At 40.8% G+C, this 27403-nt stretch overlaps 1 protein-coding gene across 6 annotated transcripts in view; it reads right to left on the minus strand.

Annotated features, from left to right (window-relative positions):
- The window catches only part of LOC125448813 (cilia- and flagella-associated protein 69-like), an 89209-nt gene that overhangs the window by 35542 nt on the left and 26264 nt on the right, over nucleotides 1-27403 (minus strand). For all 6 annotated transcript variants that reach the window (XM_048524362.2, XM_048524390.2, XM_048524407.1 and 3 more), the window contains 10 exons: nucleotides 26245-26321; nucleotides 24985-25083; nucleotides 24662-24814; nucleotides 19851-20028; nucleotides 18909-19032; nucleotides 18622-18670; nucleotides 13863-13984; nucleotides 12499-12715; nucleotides 12002-12166; nucleotides 7555-7670 (listed from right to left, as the gene is read on the minus strand). In XM_048524362.2, coding sequence (XP_048380319.1) covers nucleotides 7555-7670; nucleotides 12002-12166; nucleotides 12499-12715; nucleotides 13863-13984; nucleotides 18622-18670; nucleotides 18909-19032; nucleotides 19851-20028; nucleotides 24662-24814; nucleotides 24985-25083; nucleotides 26245-26321 — 1300 coding nt within the window. The remainder of the gene's footprint in view (nucleotides 1-7554; nucleotides 7671-12001; nucleotides 12167-12498; nucleotides 12716-13862; nucleotides 13985-18621; nucleotides 18671-18908; nucleotides 19033-19850; nucleotides 20029-24661; nucleotides 24815-24984; nucleotides 25084-26244; nucleotides 26322-27403) is intronic.

Consider the following 27403-nt stretch of genomic DNA (forward strand, 5'->3'; position numbering starts at 1 on the left):
GCTGAGAGGTGGCAAATGGAGTTTAATGCAGACAAGTGTGAGATGATGCACTTTGGTAGGAGTAACCGGAATGCAAAGTACTGGGCTACTGGTAAGATTCCTTGGTAGTGTAGATGAGCAGGGAGATCTCGGTGTCCATGTATACAGATCCTTGAAAGTTGCCACCCAGGTTGACAGGGCTGTTAAGAAGGCATACAGTGTTTTAGCTTTTATTAATTGAGAGATCAAGTTCCGGAACCAAGAGGTTATGCTGCAGCTGTACAAAACTCTGGTGCAGCCGCACTTGGAGTATTGCGTACAGTTCTGGCCACCGCATTATAAGAAGGATGTGGAAGCTTTGGAAATGGTGCAGAGGAGATTTACTAGGATGTTGCCTGGTATGGAGGGAAGGTCTTACGAGGAAAGGCTGAGGACTTGAGGCTGTTTTCATTAGAGAGAAGAAGGTTGAGAGGTGACTTAATTGAGACATATAAGATAATCAGAGGGTTAGATAGGGTGGATAGGGAGAGCCTTTTTCCTCGGATGGTGATGGCGAGCACGAGGAGGCATAGCTTTAAATTGAGGGGTGAAAGATACAGGACAGATGTCAGAGGTAGTTTCTTTACTCAGAGAGTAGTAAGGGAATGGAATGCTTTGCCCGCAACGGTAGTAGATTCGCCAACTTTAAGTACATTTAAGTCGTCATTGGACAAGCATATGGACGTACATGGAATAGTGTAGGTTAGATGGGCTTCAGATTGGTATGACAGGTCGGCACAACATCGAGGTCCGAAGGGCCTGTACTGTGCTGTAATGTTCTATGTTTTATGTCTCATGTCTTCAAGTCAAACATGGGTAAGGAAACATCTTGCCAATTCTCACATGTCATCTTCCCGCAGGTGGTGATTCAGGGCTCTTTACTGTTGAACAACACTTGAGGGTGGAATATTTCAATGTCCACCACAAACTGTAGTTTGGCAACAGTACTACTTACTGATCGAGCTGGTCCAGTTCTGACTGACATGTTCAAGACCACAGAACATAGAACATAGAACATTACAGCACAGTATAGGCCCTTCGGCCCTCGATGTTGCGCCAACCTGCGAAGCCAATCTGAAGCACATCTAACCTACACTATTCCATTATCATTCATATGTTTATCCAATGATCATTTAAATGCCCTTAAAGTTGGAGAGTCCACTACTGTTGCAGACAGGGCATTCCCCGCCCTTACTACTCTCTGAGTAAAGAACCTACCTCTGGCATCTGTCCTATATCTATCACTCCTCAATTGAAAGCTATGTTCCCTCATGTTAGCCATCACCATCCAAGGAAAAAGGCTCTCACTGTCCACCCTATCTAATCCTCTGATTATTTTGTACGTCTCCGTTAAGTCACCTCTTAACCTCCTTCTCTCTAACAAAAACAGCCTCAAGTCCCACAGCCTTTCTACATAAGACCTTCCCTCCATATCAGGCAACATCCTGGTAAATCTCCTCTGCACCCTTTCCAATGCTTCCACATCCTTCCTAAAATGCGGCGACCAGAGCCATATGCAATACTCCAAGTGCGGTCGCACCAGAGTTTTGTACAGCTGCAACATGACCTCATGGGTCTGAAACTCAATCCCTCTACCAATAAAACCTAAAACACCATACGCCTTCTTAACAATCCTATCAACCTGGGTGGCAACTTTCAGGGATCTATGCACATGGACACCGAGGCCTCTCTGCTCATCCACACGACCAAGAATCTTATCATTAGCCCAGTATTCTGTATTGCTGTTACTCCTTCCAAAGTGAATTACCTCACACTTTTCTGCATTAAACTCCATTTGCCACCTCTCAGCTCAGCTCTGCAGCTTATCTATGTCCCTCTGTAACCTGCAACATCCTTCTGCTCCATCCACAACTCTACCCACTTTAGTGTCATCCGCAAATTTACTAACACATCCTTCTACGCCCTCATCCAGGTCATTTATAAAAATGACAAATAGCAGTGGCTCGAAAACAGATACTTACGGTACACCACTCGCAATTGAACTCCAGGGTGAACATTTCCCATCAACCACCACCCTCTGTCTTTTTACAACGAGCCAATTTCTGATCCAAACCGCTAAATCACCCTTCATCCCATGCCTCTGTATTTTCTGCAATAGCCTACCATGGGGAACCTTTTCAAACGCTTTACTAGCAGCAAGTGATAAACAATGCTAAATGTTGCCACGACCAATGCATCAGATCTATGCTCTGCAATCCTGCCACATCCTGTTGTGAATGGTGGTGGATATTTAAACAACTCACTGAAGGAGGAGACTCCACAAATGATGGGTGAGCCCAGAATATTAATGCAAAAGGCAAGGCTGAAGCAAAAGTGCTGAGTGGTTGATAACTGTCTGCCTCTTTCAAGTGGTCGAAGCATGACAGATACAAGTCCTCAGCCAAATTCACTTAACTCTGCATGATATCAAGAAATAGCTGCTGGCACTGGACATTGCAAATGCTTTAGATAATGTCAACAGTCTGGCAATAGCACTGAAAATATGTTCCAGAATTTGCAGCACCCCTAACTCAGCTGTTCCAGTAAAGCCACAACATCAACAACTACCTGGCAATATGGAAAATTACCAAGGTGTGTCCTGTGCACAAAAATCAGGACAAATCTAACACTGCCCATTACTGACCCATCAGTCGACTCTCGATCATTATTAAAGTGATGGAAGATGTTATCAACAGTGCTTCAAGCAGCACCTGCTCAGCAATAACCTGCTCAGGGGTAATGGGAACTGCAGATGCTGGAGAATCCAAGATAATAAAGTGTGTAGCTGGATGAACACAGCAGGCCAACCAGCATCTCAGGAGCACAAAAGCTGACGTTTCGGGCCTAGACCCTTCATCAGAGAGGGGGGTGGGGAGAGGGAACTGGAATAAATAGAGAGAGAGGGGGAGGTGGACCAAAGTTGGATGGAGGAGAAGATAGGTGGAGAGGAGAGTATAGGTGGGGTGGTAGGGAGGGGATAGGTCAGTCCAGGGAAGACGGACAGGTCAAGGAGGTGGGATGAGGTTAGTAGGTAGGAAATGGAGGTGTGGGAGGAAGGGATGGGTGAGAGGAAGAACAGGTTAGGGAAGCAGAGACAGGCTGGGCTGGTTTTGGGATGCAGTTCGGGAGGGGACGAACTGGGCTGGTTTTGGGATGCGGTGGGGGAAGGGGAGATTTTGAAGCTGGTGAAGTCCACATTGATACCATTGGGCTGCAGGGTCCCCGAGCGGAATATGAGTTGCTGTTCCTGCAACCTTCGGGTGGCATCATTGTGGCACTGCAGGAGGCCCATGATGGACATGTCATCTAAAGAATGGGAGGGGGAGTGGAAATGGTTTGCGACTGGGAGGTGCAGTTGTTTATTGCGAACCGAGCGGAGGTGTTCTGCAAAGCGGTCCCCAAGCCTCTGCTTGGTTTCCCTAACGTAGAGGAAGCCACACCGGGTACAATGGATACAGTATACCACATTGGCAGATGTGCAGGTGAACCTCTGCTTAATATGGAAAGTCATCTTGGGGCCTGGGATGGGGGTGAGGGAGGAGGTGTGGGGGCAAGTGTAGCACTTCCTGCAGTTGCAGGGAAAGGTGCCGGGTGTGGTGGGGTTGGAGGGGAGTGTGGAGCAAACAAGGGAGTCACGGAGAGAGTGGTCTCTCCGGAAAGCAGACAGGGGTGGGGATGGAAAAATGTCTTGGGTGGTGGGGTGGGATTGTAGATGGCGGAAGTGTCGGAGGATGATCCATTGTATCCGGAAGTTGGTGAAGTGGTGTGTGAGGACGAGGGGGATCCTCTTTGGGCGGTTGTGGCGGGGGCGGGGTGTGAGGGATGTGTTGTGGGAAATGCGGGAGACGCGGTCAAGGGCGTTCTTGACCACTGTGGGGGGAAAGTTGCGGTCCTTGAAGAACATGGACATCTGGGATGTGCGGGAGTGGAATGACTCATCGTGGGAGCAGATGCGGCGGAGGCAGAGGAATTGGGCATAGGGGATGGAATTTTTGCAGGAGGGTGGGTGGGAGGAGGTGTATTCTAGGTAGCTGTGGGAGTCGGTGGGCTTGAAATGGACATCAGTTACAAGCTGGTTGCCTGAGGTGGAGACTGAGAGGTCCAGGAAGGTGAGGGATGTGTTGGAGATGGCCCAGGTGAACTTGAGGTTGGGGTGGAAGGTGTTGGTGAAGTGGATGAACTGTTCGAGCTCCTCTGGGGAGCAAGAGGCGGCGCCGATACAGTCATCAATGTAACGGAGGAAGAGGTGGGGTTTGGGGCCTGTGTAGGTGCGGAAGAGGGACTGTTCCACGTAACCTACAAAGAGGCAGGCATAGCTTGGGCCCATGCGGGTGCCCATGGCCACCCTCTTTGTCTGCAGGAAGTGGGAGGAATCGAAAGAGAAGTTGTTGAGGGTGAGGACAAGTTCGGCTAGGCGGATGAGGGTGTCGGTGGAGGGGGACTGGTCGGGCCTGCGGGACAGGAAGAAGCGGAGGGCATTGAGGCCATCTGCATGCGGAATACAGGTGTATAGGGACTGGATGTCCATGGTGAAAATGAGGCGTTGGGGGCCGGGGAATTGGAAGTTCTGGAGGAGGTGGAGGGCGTGGGTGGTGTCACAGACATAGGTAGGGAGTTCCTGGACCAAAGGGGAGAAAATGGAGTCCAGATAGGTGGAGATGAGTTCGGTGGGGCAGGAACAGGCTGAGACAATGGGTCGACCAGGGCAGGCAGTTTTGTGGATTTTGGGAAGGAGATAGAAACGGGCCGTGCGGGGTTGGGAAATAATAAGGTTGGAGGTTGTGGGTGGGAGGTCCCCTGAGGTGAGGAGGTCATGAATGGTGTTGGAGTTGATGGTTTGGTGCTCGGGCGTGGGGTCATGATCAAGGGGGCGGTAGGAGGAGGTGTCGGAGAGTTGGCGTCTGGCCTCGGCGATGTAGAGGTCAGTGCACCATACTACCACTGCGCCACCCTTGTCTGCGGGTTTGATGGTGAGGTTGGGGTTGGAGTGGAAGGCTGCCCGTTCTGCAGGGGAGAGGTTGGAGTGGGTGAGAGGGGTGGAGAGGTTGAGGCGGTTAATGTCTCGACGGCAGTTGGAGATGAGGAGGTCGAGGGAGGGTAGGAGGCCTGGGGGTGGTGTCCAGAAGGAGGACTTGTGTTGGAACCGGGCGAAGGGGTCAGTGGAGGGAGGGTTAGGTTCCTGGTTGAAGAAGTAGGCATGGAGGCGAAGGCGGCGGAAAAACTGCTCTATGTCCAAACGTGACTGGTATTCGTTGCTTCACATCTGCTCAGTGATGCCCAGTTTGGGTTCTGCCAGGGCCACTTAGCTCCTGACTTCATTACCACCCAGTTCAAACAATAGACAAAGGAACTAAATTCCAGAGGTGAGGTGAGAGTGATCGCCCTTGCGTGACGCATTTGATTCACTGTGGCATAAAGGAGACCTTGCAAAAGTGGCATTTGGGAAAATTCTCCAATGGCTGAAATTACACCTCGTACACAAGAGATTGTCACAGTTTTTCTAAGTCAGTCATCTCAGCCCCAGGATATGTCCACAAAAGTTCCTATACATAACCGCCTTCAGCTTCTTCATCAATGACCTTCCCTCCATCATAGGTTCAGAACGGGAATGGTTGCTGATGGAATGTTCAGCACCATTCACGACTGCTCAGACACTGGAGCAGTTCATATTCAATTGCAGCAAATGGATAATATGCCAGGCTGACAAATGGCAAGTATCATACATATCACACAAATGCCTGGTAATGACCATCTCCAGTAACAGACAGTCTAATCACTGACACTGAATGATGGTACCGTTACTGAATCCTCCACCATCTATATCCTGGGGGTTACCATTGACAAGAAATTGAACTGGACTCATCATATAATTACAACAACAGCAAGTCAGACGCTAGGGACTGCAACAAGTGATTCACTTCCCGACTTCGCACAGCCTGTCCACCATCAGTAAGGTTCAGGAGTGTGATGGAATACTCCCCACTTGCCTGGATGAGTGCAGCTTAAACAAAGCTCAAAAAGCTTGACACCGTCCAGAACAAAGCAGCCTGCTTGATTGGCACTACACCCACAAGCATTCAGTTACTCCAATGCCACCATTAACATTTCAGTCACTCTAGCACTCAGTAGCAGCAATGTCTACAATCTACTGGATGCACTGCAAAAATTTGCCAAAGCCACTTACATAGCACCTTTCAAATTGACAACCACTATCATTTAGAAGGACAAGGGCAGCAGATACAGGGGAACAACACCAGCTGCAAGTTCTCCTCTAAACCAATGACCATCCTGACTTTGAAATATAATCTTTCCTTCACTGTTGTTGAGTCTAAATTCGGGAGTTCCTTTCCTAAAAGCATTGTGAGTCTACGCACTAGACATGGACAGCAGCTGTTAATTAAGGCAGCTCACTACCACCTTCTCACTGGCAACGAGGGGTGGGTACTAAATGCTGGCCCACGAGTAAAGAAAAAATGTACTTAGCAACGTACAAAGAAGATCACAAGTGTTTATTCTGGCACATTAAAACAGCATAGTATCTTCACAATATTAGAGCTAGTATCAAAATAAGAAAGATTAGGATACTAGAAATGTTAATCCTGACAGCGAGTTAGACACAGGAAGTAGGAGCAGAAATAGGCCATTTGCCTCATCAAGTCTGCTCCATCCTTCATTGGGATCATGGCTGACATGATAATTTCACTTCACTTTGCTACCTTATCCCATAACCCTTTGAATCCTTTACTGATTAAAATTCTGTCTATTGCATATATTTCTATGTCTATTGGATATATTTAAAGTAGTTTGACCCAGCCTCAAGAGCTTTCTGAGGTAAAGAACTCCACAGATTCACCACCCTCTGAGAGAAAGCAAATTCTCCTTTCTTACTTCAGTAATCGATTGCTTACTCTAAGATTATATCCTCTGGTCCTAAGCTCTCCCACGAGGGGAAACAACTTCTCTGCATTTATCCTGTCAAGCCCACTAAAAAATTACATTTTCAATAAAGTTAACTCCCATTCTTTTAAATTCCAATGAGGACAGGTTGAGCCTCCTCAATCTCTCCTCATAAGGCAATCATTCCTTCTATGCCCAGAATCAACCCAGCGATCTGTACTGTCTCCAATGCCAGTCTATTGTTCCTTGGATAAGGGGATCAAAACTGTTTACAGTATTCCAGGTATGATCTAATTAGTGCCTTCTGTGCATTTATTGCTGTCTACTCAATGTATTTTAGCTGTGGCCAGCTCCAATGCAACAAACAGAATTGATATCATAGTCCATAATCCAGCAATATGAAGGCATTGCAGCCTCAATTTGAATCTATGCCTCTTATTCTTTAGTTTAATAGTCAAAGTGCCAGTTAGTATATACTGGGAAGAGGCACAACGTACTTTTAAGAGATAATGACAGACAATTCACCACTTATTCAGAGGTATTAATGTGACACAGAGCACAGTGGAGACACATTTGAGCCCAGTATGCTATTTTGCCAAATCAGTCACAGCTGAGTTGCATTGATTAGCATTTACTCACCTTTCTATGAGTATCATTTTCACATATGCTGGATAAGCTGATGAGGATGTCAGTTTGCATATCCAAATTAATCTGTGTCTCTTTCTCTGGGCTGTTTATTATGATTTTCAGAATATCTATCAAATATAAATGGAGCATCATATCACTCAGATGACAAAAATACCTTAAAAAACCTTTTAAGAAAAGCGCACTGAGGATTTAGAGTCATAAAATCATAGAGATCTACAGCGCAGAAAAAGGCCCCGTGGTCTGTAACAACTGCCTAAATCTGAGAAACAAACTGAGGTAAAACAAACAACTGTGGATGGCGGAAATCTGAAACAAAAACAGAAATTTCTGGTGAAACTCAGTAGGTCTGCAGCATCTGGGTGGAAAACAGAGTTAACATTTCGAGTCTGGTGATTCTTCATCAGAACAAAATGAAATACATTTTATTCAGGAAGAAACTTGATCCAAAGGTGACAATGATATGCTCCATTTCTTCAACTTATTCTGCCTAAATCATAGACCCATAGAATGGTTATTGCACAGAAGAAGGCCAATTAGCCTATTGTTTCCATGCTGGTTCTCTGGAAAAGCAACTCATCTAGCCCCACTCAACAGCCTTTTCCCTATCGCTCTGTAATTTCTTTTAGTTTCAGATAATTATCCAACTCTCTTTTGAAGGCCTTGATTGAATCAAGCTCTGCCTTCCTTTCAGCTAAATAATGTCAGATCCTAACTGCAAGATGTTTAAGATAACAATGTGTGGAGCTGGATGAACACAGCAGGCCAAGCAGCATCTTAGGAGCACAAAAGCTGATGTTTTGGGCCTAGACCCTTCATCAGAAAAAACATTGCTTTTCCTCCAATTAACTTTTCTTTTGCCAATCACCTTTAAGTGATTCTTGATCCTGAACAAAAGTAATGATTTATTAAACATCGGCACCATTACCTTATCTTGGTGATTAGAAAACAAACTCTTCTATATAGATTTTAACAAAACAATGATGAACAGACTAATATAGGCACCGTCTGATAAATTAACATTTTTAGAGTCAGTGAACACAAATAGTCACAAAGATCCAGAAATTCTGACGGGGAGATGTTGTTGCATCAGCATAAACTGGAATTGTGAATCAGGACTATGCAAAATCCTGATGTAGCTGACTCTATAAGAATTGTTTGGGCAATTGGAATTTCCTTTGAGAAGCTATACTATATCTGGAACTCATTGAAAGAGTTGCTTAAAATTGGGAATTTCAGGGGATTCTGAACCATTTTAGCTGATGGTTGCTGAGGAAAGGTAAAAGATTAAAAAAGTACCCTCTGACAATACAACATCCCCAGACCCTGACCCAATCCAGCCAGACCAGAAATCCCCTGACTGACACAAAACTGCCACCAAACTGCAGTCCCTAACAAATTGGCACCCTTTCCACTGAACCAACCGCATGGATCCAACAGTTCCAATCTCGCTGACTTGACCTGACACTGCTGGACTTGGCCTCACCCCTCAACCTACCTTAAACATTCATCAACTTACTTGGCTCCTTAGATCCCTCACCCACCATGTGCCCTACATCTTTCACTCACTTAGGACCCTACCCCATCACCCAAGTGACATCATATCACATCAACCACCTGGCACACTACTACCCTCAGCTAACTGACACCCTACTCCTATGCCAACAGCCACCTGGCACCCTACAACATTCACTCACGTGGCACCTTACCCCTTACAAAACACAGCAACACAGTCCCACCATTCATCCTGCACCCTACATTCTCTCACCTCCCTGGCACTATATATCCCTTCTCACCTGGCACCTTACTCACCTAATCCCCTCTTCCAACTGCCACCCAACCTCACAATAACTTACACACTTAGCTTCTCGCAGCAGCTTTCAAAATTTCTCCAGGATCTTTAAACTAATTCAGGCACCAAGATAATGTTCCGGGGACCCAGTTTCAAAGCCCACCACGGCAAGAGGTAGAATTTGAATTCAATGTAAAGAATTTGTAATTAAGAGTCTGATGATAATGATTATGAAGCCATTGTCATTCGGCAGAAAAACCCATTTGGTTCATGAATCTCCCATAGGGAAGGAAACTGGTATTCCTTACCTGGTCTGGACTCCATGAAACTCCTGACTCACAGCAATGTGGTTGACTCTTCACCGCCCTCCAGGATGGACAATGAATGCTGGCCTAGCCAGTGACTCCCTTGCCCTCTGAATTTAAAAATGTTAAAAAGGGGGGACAGTGAGCTCTCTTGAATTATTCTCAGCTGCTTTGTGAGAGAAGTCCCTGGTCAGGAAATTCCAGGGAAGGACTCATCCGAGATTAGATCTAATTGTTTCTCCTATCAGGATTGAAATTAGGGTTTCCAATCTTGATCAGAAAGCCTGGGCCATAATTTGTACAATGAGCTGTGAGAAGTGGCTGTGCACTATGATCAATACCATTAATGATTCCTGAGATACAGAATCATCTGTGCCTGCATGCAATCGGCCTGGGTAACATTCAACTTTGGGCTGAAAAGTGCCAAGTATTATTGGCATCTCTGAGGTGTCAAGCAATGATAATCTCTAATAAAATATAATCTAACCAATCTAGCTATCCCTCCTCGATGTTCAATGTTATTAGCATCACTGAACACTCCCACTACCAACATCCTGAGGGTTCCATTTTCTAGAAATTTTAATAGAACCTTGAATATGAACACTCTGGTTACAATAGAAAACCAGAAGCTGGGTGGTGAGTAATTAACTCGCCGTTCCCTAATGCCTGTCTATCATCTTCAATTCACAAGTCAGGAGTGTAATGGAATACTCTTAATTTTCCTGGATGAGTGCAGTTCCAATAACACTCAAGAAGGTCAACACCATCCAGTGCAAAGTGGCTCACTAATCATCATCTCTACATTAGTTTAAGCAATTACTCCCTCCATAGATGGTGAACAGCAATAGCAGTATGCACCATGTGCAAGGTACAGTGCAGCAACCCATAAGCCTCCTTTGACAGTACCCTCCAAAACAATGACTTCCAAAATCTGGAAAGACAAGAGCAGCAGTCCCATGGGAGCAACACTACTGACAAGCCTCCCTTCAAGTCACACACTTGCCTGACTTGGAGCTATATCATCATTCCTTCGCCATTGCTGGGTCAAAAGGTTTAGAATTTTAACAATAACCTTAGGTGTAACTCACCAACTGGATGGGAGTAGTTCATGAAAACAGCTCATCACCACCTTCTCAAAGGTGATTTGGCTTGGGCAATAAATGTTGGCCCTTGTAGCAATACTCTTATCCAGGAAATTTCTTTTTTAAAAAACTGTTGCTGCTTTAAGATTTATCAATGATTGCAATGCTAAATTATGTTCATGTGAACTTTTTTAAACTACTAAATTTCTATGACATGTCACATGCTCTGTGAATTTTTTGAATCAATTAACATGATGTATAGAGTCCTCCAAAGAAGGATAATTTTATTACTCTATTGAGTGAATCTGAATATCCTTCCATACCTTTTTCCTTAGCGAGTATGTGAATGTTATTGTTACTTCCTTTTTTTCTACATTAGCCTTGCCTATAATACCAGTTATCTTTCCGTTATTTACGTTTCTGCATTTTTACCAATATCATTTATTAACTAGGATTTCCATAATGCACTCATTATGTCCCCATCCAGCTTCTCCAACGAAACTTTGTGCTTCCTGGTCTGTACTAGCAAATGCAAGTCATGTGTCATCTTTCAAGTGCACTTGAGAGCACTGGGACTCCACTCTCTAAAACAATTAAACATTGGAGGGACTATACTTGATGATGTGGTATTGTTCATTACCAGGAAGGCTTAATTTATACTTCTATTTCTGCTGAGTTGGTTAATCACAGCTACACTTATTGTAGAACAGATGTAGTACTCAAACAGATCACAATAAACCCCGAAATGTGAAGGGGAAAGTCAACCAGCATTTTAACTCCAAATTACTGTAGCCCTTTCCTATGAAGTACACAAGTTTGAGACTTCAAATGTGATGTCGTCAAAGTCAAACTGCCAATTTACTTTGATGATTTGAGTTCATTTAAGATTGGATGTTTGAATTAGGTATATGAATGTTTTTAAAATATTTAAAGCCATTCTCTAGCTTAATTTTAGGAGAACAGTTGAAAAAAAGGGGAGAACAAAAATATATATGGTGCCTTTCATATCCTCAAAACATCTAAAAAAACACTTCATGACAAGTATAATCACCATAATTTTGTAGACAAATGCACCTGCCAATTTATATGCAATAATATATCATACAACATATTAGATTAATGGTAGTTAATACATTTTTCTGCATGGTATTAGTTGAATGTTAAATACTGGCCAGGGCATCTCACAAATGCTCTCCAACTTACTTGTAATTCTATATTTAAATTTACTATTAGGTTAGAATTAAATTGCGAATGCACTTTACCTAGAAGTTGAGAGATAATTCCTTGGTCAAGCAAATTCTGATTTATCAACTCTTCACCAAGGGATGCCATAGATCTTAGGAGTCTTATACAGTAGCGCATTTGAGCTTTCTTACTGCCACGGCCACCAGCAGCATGGAATGAATTCCCTTTACCATAATACGGATCTGGGAGGGGAACAAATTGTCTGATTAATGCATATATCTGTTAATGTGAATAGCTAAGTTTATTTGAGTTCAAGTTTGCAGAAAGGGAAAAATGAAAACTGCGCAAGGTTTTTAATGTTCTGCTATATCCCATCAGAAGCATGCTCTACAAATGGAATAGGCATAATTTTATACTGCATTCACACTCAAAATCTGTCCACGTCAAATGAGTTAAATCATAGTTCAACACATCTATGGTCCCTTATCATTGAAGCATACTGATCATCAAAGCTTCCATTTTAATATTTTCCCGTTACATGCAGAAAATTTTACTGAGGCTTAAAAGTACTTACCTTGATTTATGCACCAATCCAACAGAAGCAGAACACGGGTATTTCCTTGGCATTTCATGTAATCATCCACCATGACTGGAGCCACTGAGATCAAAGTAGCCAAGGCATGAAGCTGAAGCTCTTCATACTGGGCAGGAGACCAATCCCGAACTCTAGGGTTCTCATTTGGTTGAACGTAATGAAACAGGGCCAGTAGGGCTCCTCCTTCACTAAGCAGCTATGGAGCAAAATGTAGAAAGACAAATTCTAAATTTAGATCACTCTCACTATAAATCAGGTCAAACAGTGTTAAAAGAACCTTCTATCTGCTAAAGCTCTTCCTCAACTGATGATTAATGTTTTTCTACATTGAATACCACTTGGAGAACGCACCAATGGTTGCCAGTGCACATATGTACTCTTGATGTGGAATGTTAATGTCCATCATCAAGATCGGCTTGGTCAATCTGATCGAGACCTGAAGGACCTATCTCTCAAACTGGACTTATGACAGTGGTGAGAAAATCAGCCTGATTTGATCTCTTTATCACTAATCTACCGGTTGCAAATTCATCTGTCTGATTAGTAGGAAAAGCCACTGACCAGCTCTGCATGGATGGAGTCAAGTCTTTGTATTGAGGTTGCTGTCCTTTGCACCGTGTGACAACAATCAGAGGTCAGGTATTTTAGAATAAATAACTCACCTCCCGATTTCCAAAAACCTGACTAGTGTTTATAAGGCACACACAGAATGGTGATGGTATACTTCCAACTTGCCTGGATATGTTCTGTTCGAAAAACCCTCAAGACACACATTCCTTGACTAAACTGACGACCTTAAACATTCATTTACCTCTATCACTAGCACACTACCAACAACATTTTTAATTTCAAATATCACTTGCATTCACTATCACTTGCAGCAACTCACCAAGTCTCCTTCATTAACACTTTCTAAATCCACAAACTCTACCATCTGAAACAAATGCAGTAGGCGCATATCAATGCCTTTAAGTCCCCTACAAGTCACATGTGTCCCTGACTTGGGAATATAATGTCATTCCTTCCCCATCCCTGGGTCAAACCTCTCCTATTAGTGTCGTGGGACAGCCTATGCACGTGGTCTGCAACAGTTCAAACAGGCAGCTCATCATCACTTTCTCAAGCCCAGTTAGGGATAGACCATAAATGTTGGCCTTATCAGTCATGTCCAAATCCCATGAACAAAAAAAATCTTTGTTATGAGTTGAAAACGAAAATTATCAAAGAATTTAATTTTATAGTTGCTGCTATTTGTGAGCTTTGTAAATAGCATTTACTCTATAGACATCAACAATTTATGTTTTCAGTATATTTACTTGTCACTTATACATAGAAAGTTTTACCTGTATAGAAGCAAGATCATTTGTCAAAGCAACAAGCAAGTTGAAGAATATTTTTTTCATTTCAAAGTCTTCATGATTACTGGAAACTTTGAGGCCCTGAACCAACGGGTTATGGCTCTTTACTAAAAGAGAAAGGAAAGGAAACAAAACAAATTTGAGAAGTTTGCATGAATAGAACACATTACCAATCCTCAGTGACCAAATAACTTTGCATTTGACATACTATTGAGCAGGCAACCTCAGCAACTAATTGCACAAAGCAAGGTCCTTCATAGCTGGTACAGGATCAGTTTTTAGTTGGTGTAACCTAGGGGAGGAATGCTTTTCACAAGGATGGTTAAGGATATGCATATTCTGCAGCAAGTGACTCACCTCCTGATTCCTCAAAACTTTATCATCACCTACATGATGATAGTCAGAATGACATACACGTTCTCTCCATTACCTCAATGAGCTACTGCACTATCAACGTCATAGCAGCTGCTTGATTCGCACGCCATCCACTTCAGCAACTCACCAAGACTTCTTTGAGAGTGTATCCCAAACCTACAACTTTCATCACCTCAAAAGACATAGGACGTAGGAGATGGGAACTCTACCAAATGCAAATTCCATTCCAAGTCACAACCCTCCTTGAAATATATCACTGTTACCATCATCATTGTTTTATTCATTATGTGACAAGGGCAGAGAGTTAGGTGTGAGAAATGCAATGCATGGTCAGGAGCATGGTGGGTGCTTGAAGCCTGGGTGTCTGATGGTACAAAGGCGATGGTGAATGTGAGGGCTTCGACCTGTAAAAGAATTAAATCACTCATCTTTCTAGAAGTCATTGAGCCTCTTAGAGCAGGTTTGAATAACCACTGACAACAAAAACATAAGTTACTGGAAAAGCTAAGCAAGCCTGGCAGTATCTGTGAAGAAAAATCAGAGTTAATGTTTCGGTTCCAGTGACCCTTCCTCAAAACTGGAGTTCTTCAGAAATCAGTGATAATGGGAACTGCAGATGCTGGAGAATCCAAGATAATAAAATGTGAGGCTGGATGAACACAGCAGGCCCAGCAGCATCTTCAGAAATCAGTTCTGAGGAAGGGTCACCAGACCCAAAACGTTAATTCTGATTTTTTCTTCACAGATACTGGCAGACTTGCTGAGCTTTTCTAGCAACTTCTGTTTTTGAACTTGATTTACAGCATCTGCAGTTCTTGCAGTTTTTATTAAGTCACCTCTCTCTCTTGTTATTCAAATTCTTAGCATTTTATCACACCTGCCTCGGTTGAAAAGACTGGATCCTTCTTTCCACTCTGGGAAAACCTCATTTCAATCCCTTCGGTCTCATAGAAGAACAATCAGTTGTGTATCCAAAACCTTTGGGGGTGCCTGCAGTGTGGGGATGGTTGTGGGCATGGTAGGGAGATTCCAACACGTCTCCTTTCCAATCTTCTGTTCCTAAAGCTACAGACATCATTTATAGCTGAGTGATTGTAAAACCTGTTCTGGCCGCTTGAATTGGAAGTCTTTCCTTTGAGAGACTTCACACATCATCCTGTGGTAATGGTCTGGTAATGCTGTTGTTCAGTAAAAGAACTACAGCAAAGCTGCTTCACTGACAAATAGATTTTTGATCGATTAGTAGCTACCTAACTGTGTGAACATCAATTTAGATAAAATCCAGTCCATTAACTCTACTATACTCTCTACAGACACAGCCTGACCTGTCAAGCATTTTTAGCATTTTTTTTGTTTTGGGTGGCTACTTGCCCCATAGATTTTTCTTCTTCGTGCCATTTAAATTTCTAACTCATCTTCCTTGAGATCTGAAGAGGTTTCTGGCACCTGCCTTTTGGATACTTTGAGTAATGGAGATAGTGGCAATCGAACCAAAACACTGTATCAGCAACCTTGATGCCCTCTTGCTCTTTCATATTTAATTTAATAACCTGTTCAAGCAGGAAACATCAACCTTGCCAGAATACAGAGTTAAGTAGGAATGTAATTTGTTAAGAGGAGGTAGGAAGTCAACAAAGAGATATTGTCAAATCATGTGAGTGGGCAAAAACATTGTAGTTTGACTACAAAGTGAGTAAATGTGAACTTGTCCACTTTGGCAGGAATTGGGAATCAAAACACTATTTAAATGGAGAGATATTGCGCAACTTTGTGATTCAGAATGATATAGAGATCTTGGTACATGAATCACAGAAGGTATGTTCGCAGGTATAGCAAATAGAAAGTGATTGGGAAGGCAAATAGAGTGTTGTCATTTCTTGCATGGGTATTATAATGTATATCATAATATAAAAGTAGTTAGGTTTTACTGCAGTAGATAGGTGTTGTTGAGACCACATCTGGATTAGTATGGACAGTTTGGTCTCCTTATTTGAAAATATACACAATTGCATCGGAAGCAATTCACAGATGGGTCACTTAATTCATTCATGGAATCAACATCTGATCTTATAAAGAAAGATTTGACAGATTAGGCCTATAACCACTTTGTTTATTAAAATGAGAAGTGCCCTATTAAAACATATAAGATTTTGAAGGGATTGGATAGCAAAAGGATGTTTCTTCTCATGGGAGAAATTAAAATTAGGATACATTACTAAGAATAACAGTCATTCACTTAAGAAAGCGATGATGGGATTTTTTTTCAAAAGGGTCATTAGAATGTGGAATTGTTTTCCCCATAAGGTAATGGAGGCTGAAACTTTTAAGTTTATTCCAGGCTGAGCTGGATTTTTGATAGTCAAAAGGTGTCAAAGGTCATGAGATGCAGACAAAGAAGTGAATCTGAGACTACAACCAGACTGACCATGATCTGAGTGAATGGAGGAACAGGCACAAAAAGATAGCCTACTCCTGCAATTTTGTTTCTATCCCACAAATACTTCTGAAATTGAGACCATCCTGGAAACAGCCTCTAACAAGGAATCCTAATGAAGGAAGGTGGTAGTTTTATATTTTCACATATATTAAACAATAAATATTGAGAGACACTGGGCTGGATTTTCATCATTGAAGTGTGATTTGAACAAATGTACAGCTTGGTCCAGCCATCTCAGGAGAAAGTGCCCTCAAAGTTGGGATTTTCATCACTGAGGGCAAGTGTAAGCTATAGTCAGGCCAGACAACCTGGGAAAGAGTTCAGTGAAAGCTACAAGGGCCTAAATAGGGCTGCCACAGTGCTTTAGGATATTGTCCCAGACATAATCCTTTATACATTCATGGGATGAAGGCATCGCTGACTAGGCCAGCATTTATTGTCTATCCCTAATTGCCCAGAAGGCATTTATGCGTCAAGCACATTGCTGTGGGTCTGGAATCACACATAGGTCAGACCAGATAAGGATGTCAGTTTCCTTCCCTAAAGGACATGGGTGAACCACATGGGTTTTTCCGACAATTTGCAACAGATTCATGGTCATCATTAGACTCTTGAAAGACTAAGGCCCTGCAGCACTCATCAATCACTTCCCAAATTTCTAATATAAATCTAGTTGACTTACTATACCACGAACTCCCCATGCCACATTAATGTCACCTCACGTCCCCTCCACCTTTTTCCCATGGCCCCTCTCCATACCAAGCTATATCCCTCCACCCACACACTATGGCTCCTCATGCCAAGCTATGGCACTCCATGTCCATTTAATCACTATACATGATATAGAACGAATAAGACCTATATTGACAATACAGCAAATAAAAATGGGCTTTAAGCACAATTGTTAATTGTTAATTTTCCACTTCCTTAAAACTATCATTTTGCAACAGGCCAATAAAAGAGTTTACTATTCAAAACGTTTAAAGTAACAATAGCAGACATTGCAAGCACATGAAATCTCTTTATTTGTGTAAATAAACATTGTGCCGTTTCCAGAGATCAGAGACACAGAGCAATCACTCAAGGAATGCTTTACCTGACATCTAGTTGTTTTAACAATTTAAGACTTTCAGACAAGAATGCATAATGAGACACAGATGGCTAATGGGTGTCATGTTTTTCATTTAACTGGGAGAAAAGTTAAGCAGTACCAAGGTACAACTTTGCTATGTACTATAATGTATAGTAGGTAAATAGAAATAGAAATGCCATAGCTTGATATTGAGGATATGAAGGACCATAGGAGGTGTGCACAGGGTGATGCAAACCTTGGTATGGTGATTATAGGTAAAATCTTTTGAACTTAATTTTTAAAAGGTTCCCTCATCCTGACTGAGCTTCACAATATATTTGAAGTGCAAGGAAGCATGATTCTTTGAAAAGTAGTCCAACTCCATGAAAGCTGCAGATGTTCAGGGACCTATTCTAAATCTGGAGTCAGCCAGATTGCAGGTTTGTGTATCCGTTAAAGGTTCTGGTGGAAATTGCAAGGTCTGGGAATGGGGTTGTGATCCCAGATGTTGGTCCTAGCTTCCAAATTCACCCCTCCACACAGTCTCCACAAAAATGAAAATCCAGCCCAATAGAAGATGTTTAAATACATTAAGGAAATACATGGAAAAATAAATATTCCAGAATTTTCCATTCTTTTCATGTCAATTAGATTACAGATTTGTTTGTTAATGGAGATAACAAATAGTGGAGCAAATGCCAAATTTCAAAATGACAAATCAACAATTGAAATATTCAAACATTTCCCAAATCACTAATATAAATCTAGTTGACTTACTATTTTCCACACGATGTTATTAAACTACGGGCATAAAAACAATTGAGGATAAAGCATCAGCCAGGTGAAACTGGATTTCTTACCTTCAGGAAATACAGCAAACATTATCAGTAGCTTAGTAAAGCCTGTTTCCTACGGGACAAAGAAACTTTTAGAAAGCTTCCAAGCAAACTATTTCCCAACTCATTTTATTTCAAAAGTTGGATATTATTAACAAAATAATACACCTAAATAACAATTGTATCACTAAATATATCACAGAATGTGCTTCAAGTAAGTTAAGAAATATTTAAATTTTCTGTTCATTAGTTCAAAAAAGTAATTACATGAGTTTCAAATGTCAGTGTTCGAATTTCAGAAAACAACTTACAATCAATGGAATCATAGGATGCTCTGCTAGATTTGTAGTTATTACTAGCAAATCATTTCGAAGCTGGCGGTCGGAATTACTATGACCATTTATCATTTGGTTCAAAAAGGCTTTTTTCATAGCACTAAAGATGAAAAGAACAAAATTAATATTATTTTAATATTTGTATACAAAACAAGATGATCTTTTATAACATGCAGCAAAATAAATCCCCAGTGATAGACCTGGTTGTATACTGCATACAGAGGCACCAGGTATCCATTCTTTCCATCAGGAAACAGAAAATCTTATTTGCACTGTTAAAAGTTTAGCAAACAGCCTGTGTAACTCTCACCATGCAGTATCAAGCAATGGGAGCTCTGTTTATTTACTCACCCAGCATAAACCCATAGTAAGCCATCACTTGTTAAAGTATAAAATAAAAGCCAAATACAAAAGATGCTGGAAATCTTAAATAGAAAAAAGAAGAGCTAGAAAATATTCAGCAGATCTAGCAGAATCTGTGGAGAGACAAACTGTTAAAATTTCAAGTCAAGTATGACTCTTCTTCGGAAATGAAGGGAGGTAATCTTGTTAAACCATAGCAGTTTAAGTGACCATCAGATTGCCAAAAATTCCAAATCTCTTCAGGGTTATTTGTGCTTCCAGTAACTAACAAATTAATTTTGTCAGGGATTTAGTAGGACTGCATAGTTTCCTGCTACAGAAGTGAGTGCATGAACATGTAAGGTACCAAAAATCCAAATATGTTAGTATTTTGTTAATTCCTTCTAATGTTTATTCTATGATCTGCTTTTACGTAACTCTTAGAGATTTTCACAATAGAGTACTTTGAAATTTAAACAAACACATCAAAATCAAATAAAGTTATACTTCAGCTAACATCAGGAAATAGTACTTGAATAAATGTTTTGGTTTGTGTAATTACGTGAAAATACTCACTAGATACATTCAAAATCACTCAGCTGATTAACAAGTTCCTGTTTAGGCGCCTGTTCAAGTAAGTTCCATAGGACATCAGACAAACAAAACAAAAGTTGGCCAGATGGATCTGGATCATTCAGGATGCGGCAGATTTTATTTGCTGCCAGTGCATTCAACATCAAGTTACAGTTCATAGCTGGAATCAGACAGACAAGTCAAATACACAGTAAATATATCAGTGATGTTATAGTTAAGATTGGCAACTAGATTTGACAAGACCTTTAATCATAGATAAGGTATGTAACTTCACATGCACTCAATGCAAAAATTACTTGGGGCTGAATCTTCCCAAAATTTGGCTAAGTGTCAATTTTGGGAACCTTCATAGAGTGTTTCCCTTCCTGAGACCTGCTAAACTTTTCTCATGCAGTTTTATATTGCTCAGCTCATTGACTATGTGCCATGTCTCCCCAGTGCTGCTCACACACAATATACTCAATAGCATCAGAAGAGCTCGCTGATGTTTGGATGTTCTGATTTTCAAGCTGCAGGCTGCATATTTTAACCCTAGTTGCATATCACTTTAAACATTGCCAACTTTTTGTGAATTAAGCAGCCAGGCCAGTAATAGTGTCCATAGTGCGGAGGAATGTGCAGCAATGCCACAAGAAGGGATTAATTGTCTACTGTGCTCCAGAAGGGTAAATGTCAGCACCTTCTCTCTGTTATCTCACACTCTGCCATTGCGACTATCATCCACCAAGACTTGTGGTCTATCACGCTTAATATTGTGTACAGTGTCTTCCCTCAGGGGCTGTCATGCAGCCCATCCCCCAAACCACTAATCCTTCCTGACCTGTATTTTTTCTATTCACCCAGGCAGGATACCTAACAACCTTTCCTGATTGAAGATGGAACAGCCCATATGACCGTGCACAGTTCCTTTGATTAAACTTTCAAACATGGCCATTTGGTTGAAACAAACAAACTGTGTTTTCCATGCAAGCTGTGAGTACACAATACAGATATGAAAATGACATGAACAGTGCCTTGCAACAACATGTTCCCCTTCTTGACTGTTGTCAAATATAAAAGGCTGTCTGGCTTTCTGTCTGAGCTAAAAGTATCCAAGTATGCACAGAGTGAAGGACAGTTATGGCAGCAAGCTAAGTGCCTGAAAATGGGGTGGCATGGTGGCTCAGTGGCTCGCGCTACAGCCTCACTGCACCAGGGACCCGGTTCGATTCCCCCCTCAGGCAACTGTCTTTGTGGAGTTTGCACATTCTCCCTGTGTCTGCATGGGTTTCCTCCGGGTATGCCAGTTTCTTCCACAGTCCAAAGATGTGCCGGCTAGGTGGGTTGGCCATGCTAAATTGCCCATAGTGTTCAGTGAGATGTAGGTTGGGTGGGTTATAGGGAGATGGGTCTCGGTGGGATGCTCTGAGGTTCGGTGCGTACTTGTTGGGACAAAGGGCCTGTTTCCACACTGTAGGGATTCTATGATACACCTTATTCTGGTGCATGAGATGGATGCTGTCCCTGTGTGCAAAGCAGCTACAATATCAGGTATCATTGAGCTCTAAAGTGTAATATTGAAGTGCTGAACTGTATTATAAGTTAGTTGGAGATATGGCATGATGATGTGTTAAGTCTGGTGCTTAGCCAGTGTCAACTTCTGTGAATGGAAGGTGGAAATGATTGTTGCCATGGAATGTGATCTGAGATGTTGGGAAATACTGGACAAGATGGAGGCCTGGAAAAGACACAAACGAACTACAGCAGTTTGACTTTAAAGTTGGAAATCGAAGCTATCTGGTTTCTCTCTGGTACTTGAGAAAATAGCAACCTGTAAATGAAGTAATATTATGTGATAATGATGTAAATAAGCCCCTCACTACTCTTGAGTGAGATTGGTCTTGTGTTTCTCTTAAGAACCTAACTTCTTCATTCTTGCCATGTTTTCACAACTATTTCAGCATTACCCATGTTTTCAGACACTGGGAAATTCTATATTGATTACTTTTAGCTTTTTGATCTGGTAGGAGGAACATGCAGTACAATTCTACTTCTGTCCCAACATTTAATTATTTTTATTGGCATGGTTAATATATTCACACTTAATTTAGTCTCCACAATGAGCTCAATCAATAAATGAAAATCCTGAAAAAATAGTGATCATTAGCCATTTCTTCATTTCTTTTCCTGAATGCCAACTTAGAGCTCTGACCTGTTTTCTGCCTTTGGTTGTTTATCATTCCGTAAAAATGAGTGAAGTCTGTCAGTGTGAACTTACTTCAGTTGTTACATACACACCAGGGACTCTTGTTCAGCAGTATCAAATAAAAGTCAAGTTCCAACATGTATATCTTGGCACTCGTTCACGCTTTTATTTGCACAAAATGAGATGCATCTGACTACTGCATGTTTTCAGTACACAATGCCTCAGAAAGTGTAATTTTGCAGACTATTTTGATACTTGTATTAGTGCCAAAAACTCAACCAAAATGATTACTTCAAATGTCAGCATTGGCAGAGTTGTACCTCTCTTGCTCCTGAATCACAAGTGTCCAGCATCAAGAGCCACACCAGGACGATATCATAAACATCAAGTTTACATATCAGTGCGGGACTGAGATTGTGTTTCATTGTTCGAGGTTTTGAGATGCCTGTTCAGGGGGATGTAAAAATTCAATGGCACGATTTTGAAGAAAAGCAGAGGAGATGCCCCCATTCTTCCAAAGGACATCACAGAAAGCATATCTCATTATTTAACTGGTTTTCGAGATTTGCCAAGAATAAAATTAGCTATATTGACCTTGTTCCAACCATGTTACTACTGAAGTAACCATACTTCAAGAAGTAATCCTTATTAAAATGCTACAACATTCTCTTTCTTCATTTAAATCTTTTAATGAATTTAGCTAGAGTTTCAAAACTACTTTTGTGTATGGGGCAGAATTTTTAAGAAAAATCAAAATAGTTTTGAAGTGAGACAATTTAGATTTATAATTAAATATAAACTGTTAACGTACAATAGATAAATGCAATTATGAGCACTTTATCTAAGCATGAAGGGAAATATAGTTAACAATGTTGGTGTGATGCAATACAAAGCCAATTCTGTAGGAACTGAGCTAAGAAAGGAAACTGTAAACCTGAACAACCCTCACAGGTTGAATAAATGCTCTCAGTGTGATAAAGGGCAAGTCACAAGCATAAGAACCTGAGATCTGCAGAGCCTGTTTATTGATAAGGATATGAAATTTAAGAGCTAAGATTGCCGAGATACGTAAATGACAGGAAAACTGTTAACACGTCGTAAATGAAATGTGAGAAGTAAGGATATAAACTGTAATGTGGTGTTTTGGGGTTAGATCATGGTGAGATTTATGAGATGTCTTCAGCTTATGCTTATAAATAAAGCTAGGTGTAAGCAAGAATTGATGTGGCTTTTTAATTACCACAAAGATGATTTGCCTGTGCAACAGTAAATTCCAGGAAAAGATCTTGAATACCGCAACTCATTGTGATCATCATACTAGTTCAACCAAACCAATCATACAAAGAAACAAAAATTAAACCTTTTTCTAATGTATCACTCAATTGTGGCAACTATTTTCCAGGTGGTTCTGCCAGACCAAGAATGCAGAAACAGTATCTTTAAGTGTTTAACCAAATGTCCTCATATAAAGGATCTTCACACAAAGAAGGAAGGATTCAGGAGACCTCAGAAGGAAAACTGAACTTGATGAAAATATTAGGCACAAAGATTGAAATGATTAATCTATGTCCATTTGTACTGATGCAAAGAGGAAACTTCCAGCTTCCTGCTCATTTAAATGATAATAATGTCTATTTCAGTACTAGAAACATTGCTGAATGGATGCATGCCTCAAATGGTCCCGAAACTCATATTAGGTTAACAGACCTTAAAGCTATCCAGAACTCTAAAAACAAGGAACTCTCTGGATGTAGCAGATTTTGGAACAGTTAGAGATGATTGCGCAGAGAAATGAGTGGAAGTGGCACAAGAGATGCGTGAGTATGCTCCAAGTTCTTCTAAATAGGATGCGGGCATTACAGCAGGAGGCAGACAGAAGGCCAGGAAACTTTCCAGATAGACACTAAGAATATGTTGGGTAGAGGTAACTGTAATAGAGGTCAAGCCACAAGGACCCAGATGCAGCAGCCAGAAATATACAATGACGTCCACAAGTGGTCTAACTTTCATAGCTTCACCTCAACTGCATAGGGATTTGCCAACATTGGTGAAAAATTCACATTCACATTTCTGCATCTGTCCACTATTCCATTATGACAGACACATCAGCCAAACACATTGCACCATATTTACCCAGAATATTTTTCTCTTTCTTGCAGAAAGTGTCACATAAACTTTAGAGGCAGTAATACAAAAGAGGTGGAGGAAAGGAATGCTGACTTTTCTCCAATTCTATGGCACAGATAACACTTGCACTATGTTGGTTCAGATTTTCCCAACAGGATTGGAAGATTTACAATAGCCTATGGAGCACAGGAAATGGGGAGAACAACATTTCTGTACCATAACAGAGACCCAACATCTGCTTTCATTTATCCCAGTTATGCAAATGACATTCTGACATAAATAGATCAATGCAATATCTATGATTAATAGTATTGCAAATTAAAATTGCTACAAATATTGCCCAATACATTTCAAAATATATTTTGTGTTAAATACTGTAGATATTTTGCACAGTGGATAACATAGTAAAGCATCTTCATTAAAAAGAAATAACAGGAATCAGAAGTTGATATATACTTCAAACAGTTCACTAAGTACTTACCAGATGAACGTGAAAGACACTGCAGAGTCTGGATTATCCGTAACTTGACCTTTGGTTGGTTTTGAACAAGGGTCAGCCCCATGACCAGGGTTTCTACCACAGCGCTCTCTTCAATCATTTGCATATTGTAGCTTTTACTTGTTGGATAATATTCTGAAGAATTTGTGTTAATAATATTTCTGAATCGTAAAACAAATCTTTTTGAAAATAATTTCTTTGCATTCAGTTAAAGTTATAGTGAAATCAAGTAAAATTTGACACTGTAAACAAACTTTTGGAAAAAGTTAAATCAAGCAAAGGCAGTCTGTAATTGTATAAAATACCTTCAATTTCCTGCTTAGGTGATTCTTTGGAATACAGTCTCATGATGGAGTCACAGATTTGTAATCGGACCTCCGCACTGGGTACCCTCAGTAAGTAACCTGTCAGAAAGTTAGTGAGAATTACAATATTGCAAAAGGTGTTATTTTCCTTATTTCTAAGTTCAACTTTGATCTCAAATGATTGTGCTTAGTTTCCATATTTTTCCACAACAGGGCAAGTTACAATCGACAGGCACCTTTTAGGTTATTAAAAACGCACTAAGAGAATACTGTGGATAGATAGGCTAGTAGCTCAAAAATGTCAATGTTACTAAACTTGTTTATCCACCACAGAAAATAAAGTCAATATTGGCATTATAGGCATTAGCCTAAACCTGCAATCTGTCTCCACCAAAATGGAGTTTGTTATCAGAAGTTTCATTCCCTTCAATCCTAATCATAATTTTTAAAACATTCTTAAGTAGGTTTATTCCCTAACTGTTTGGGTGTTAAACATCTACTGGGAGAACACATAAATACTACTTTAGTGCAGTATGTCACACAAGTATGGTAGAATGTTAAACTTACTGCTACGTGACCACATGAAGAATTGTGAATGGGGTGTGATGAAGGAAGTTAGCAGAGATATGTTTGAGCATAACTGCAGCATGGACCTGTTGGGATGAATGGCCTATTTCTGTACTACATTTACTTAACAACAGAACTTGTCTAACTTTCTTCCCTGAACTAAATGGATTGAAATTCTAGCACGTTTTGTAAGGGACGTCCATACCTTTCTATCAGACGTTCCATTCTGTACATTCTACTGAGTAAAAATGAAAATCTGTCCCATGAATTGCACGTTAAAGCCCAAGGTAAAAAGTTCCATTTGTCTATGATCATATTTATAACACTACTTGTCAAGGGAAGCAAGCAAATTAGCCAAATTGAGAGATGGAGGAGAATCAAACTAATCAATTTTCAGATGTAACTCATATGCACTTTTCTTTGAATTACAGAGTGGCAATATTAACTGGCTGTTGCTTTGTTTGGGCAGGTTGCCTGACAACAGAATAATCGTAAGTGGGGAAATCAACATAAAATTGACTTTTTTTGTTGCAGTTGACATTCAGTTATTTATTCAGATTGGTCACACGTGGTGCCGCACATAAAACAAGTGTTGGCTTTTTATTAGTATAATAATGTGGATTTTTCTGCGGTAAGACCATCAAAATGTTTTTTTAATCAAATTTTAACCTATAAAAAGTAATGCTGACATACCCATTTGTGAAATAGACTCAGAGACAACTTGGGCAAAGTTAGACTCGTCAGATGACTTCTTCTTTAGAAATGGTAAGCTAATGAAAACAGAAGTAATGCCAGGTCATATTATCTTTAAATATAAAAATCAGATTGCATAAACATCACTAATATTTTATTAAATAGTTTTTACCTTATAAAGCCGTCAGTAAGGTTTTGCATTTAGATACACCCATTCCTTTGTTTATTTTTTATGCATTCTTGAAAGTTGAGCATACTGGCAAGGCCAGAATTTGTTGCTCATTCCTAAGTGACCTTGAGAAGATAGCGGTGAGCCGTAGATGTTGAATTGCTGCAGTCCATGTGGATGAAGATGTAAGGAAATGAATTCCAGGAATTTGAACCAGTGACTGCAAAAATGCAGCGATGTATAGTTTCACATCTGGATGGTGTGACCTGGAAGGGAATTTGCTGCTAGAGTTCTAGATCATAAAGTTTGAGTTTGTAAGATGCACTTGAAGAAATTTTGGCAGCAGTGCTGCCACAGTGCATCAATGGTGAAAGAAGTGAATGTTTAAACTGCTGATTATAAAGTGGGCTGCTTCATTAGCTGTTCTGATGAAGAGTCATCTCGACTCAAAAGTTTGGCTTGCCCACCTTCTCTATGGATGTTGCCTGACCTACTGTCTTTTGCAGCATTTTTTTTGTTTTTAGTATCCCAACACACTCCTGATTTAGGCCTTGTGGATGATAGGCAAGCTTTGGTGAGTCAAGAGATCCACTACTTACCGAGAAATTCCCTGACTTGAAATTGTTCTACCTACTCCAGCCAGAGATCTGGATACTTTGGATCTGGTGGAATTTAGCATTCAGTCTGACAGGAAGATATTTTAGTCAGAAAAAACTGTACTAAATTTAAATAAGGGTAAGTTCAAAGAACAAAGGCACAGCTGAATGGAATGGACTGGTAGGAAAGGAGTTTCGCAGCAAGGTCTATCAAGCAATAAGGGCAGACATTTAGGAAAATAGGTTATGGCTCAAAACAAAGAAATATTCCAGTGAGAAAGAAGGATTCTAGGAAGGGGACAAACCAATAATAGTTAACCAGTGAAGTTCTGGAGAGCAACACATTCAAAGAAAAAGCTTATAATTTGGCAAAGATTAACAGTAAGACAGAGGA

This window comes from Stegostoma tigrinum, chromosome 2, assembly GCF_030684315.1.
Source record: "Stegostoma tigrinum isolate sSteTig4 chromosome 2, sSteTig4.hap1, whole genome shotgun sequence".
Classification (NCBI taxonomy): domain Eukaryota; kingdom Metazoa; phylum Chordata; class Chondrichthyes; order Orectolobiformes; family Stegostomatidae; genus Stegostoma; species Stegostoma tigrinum.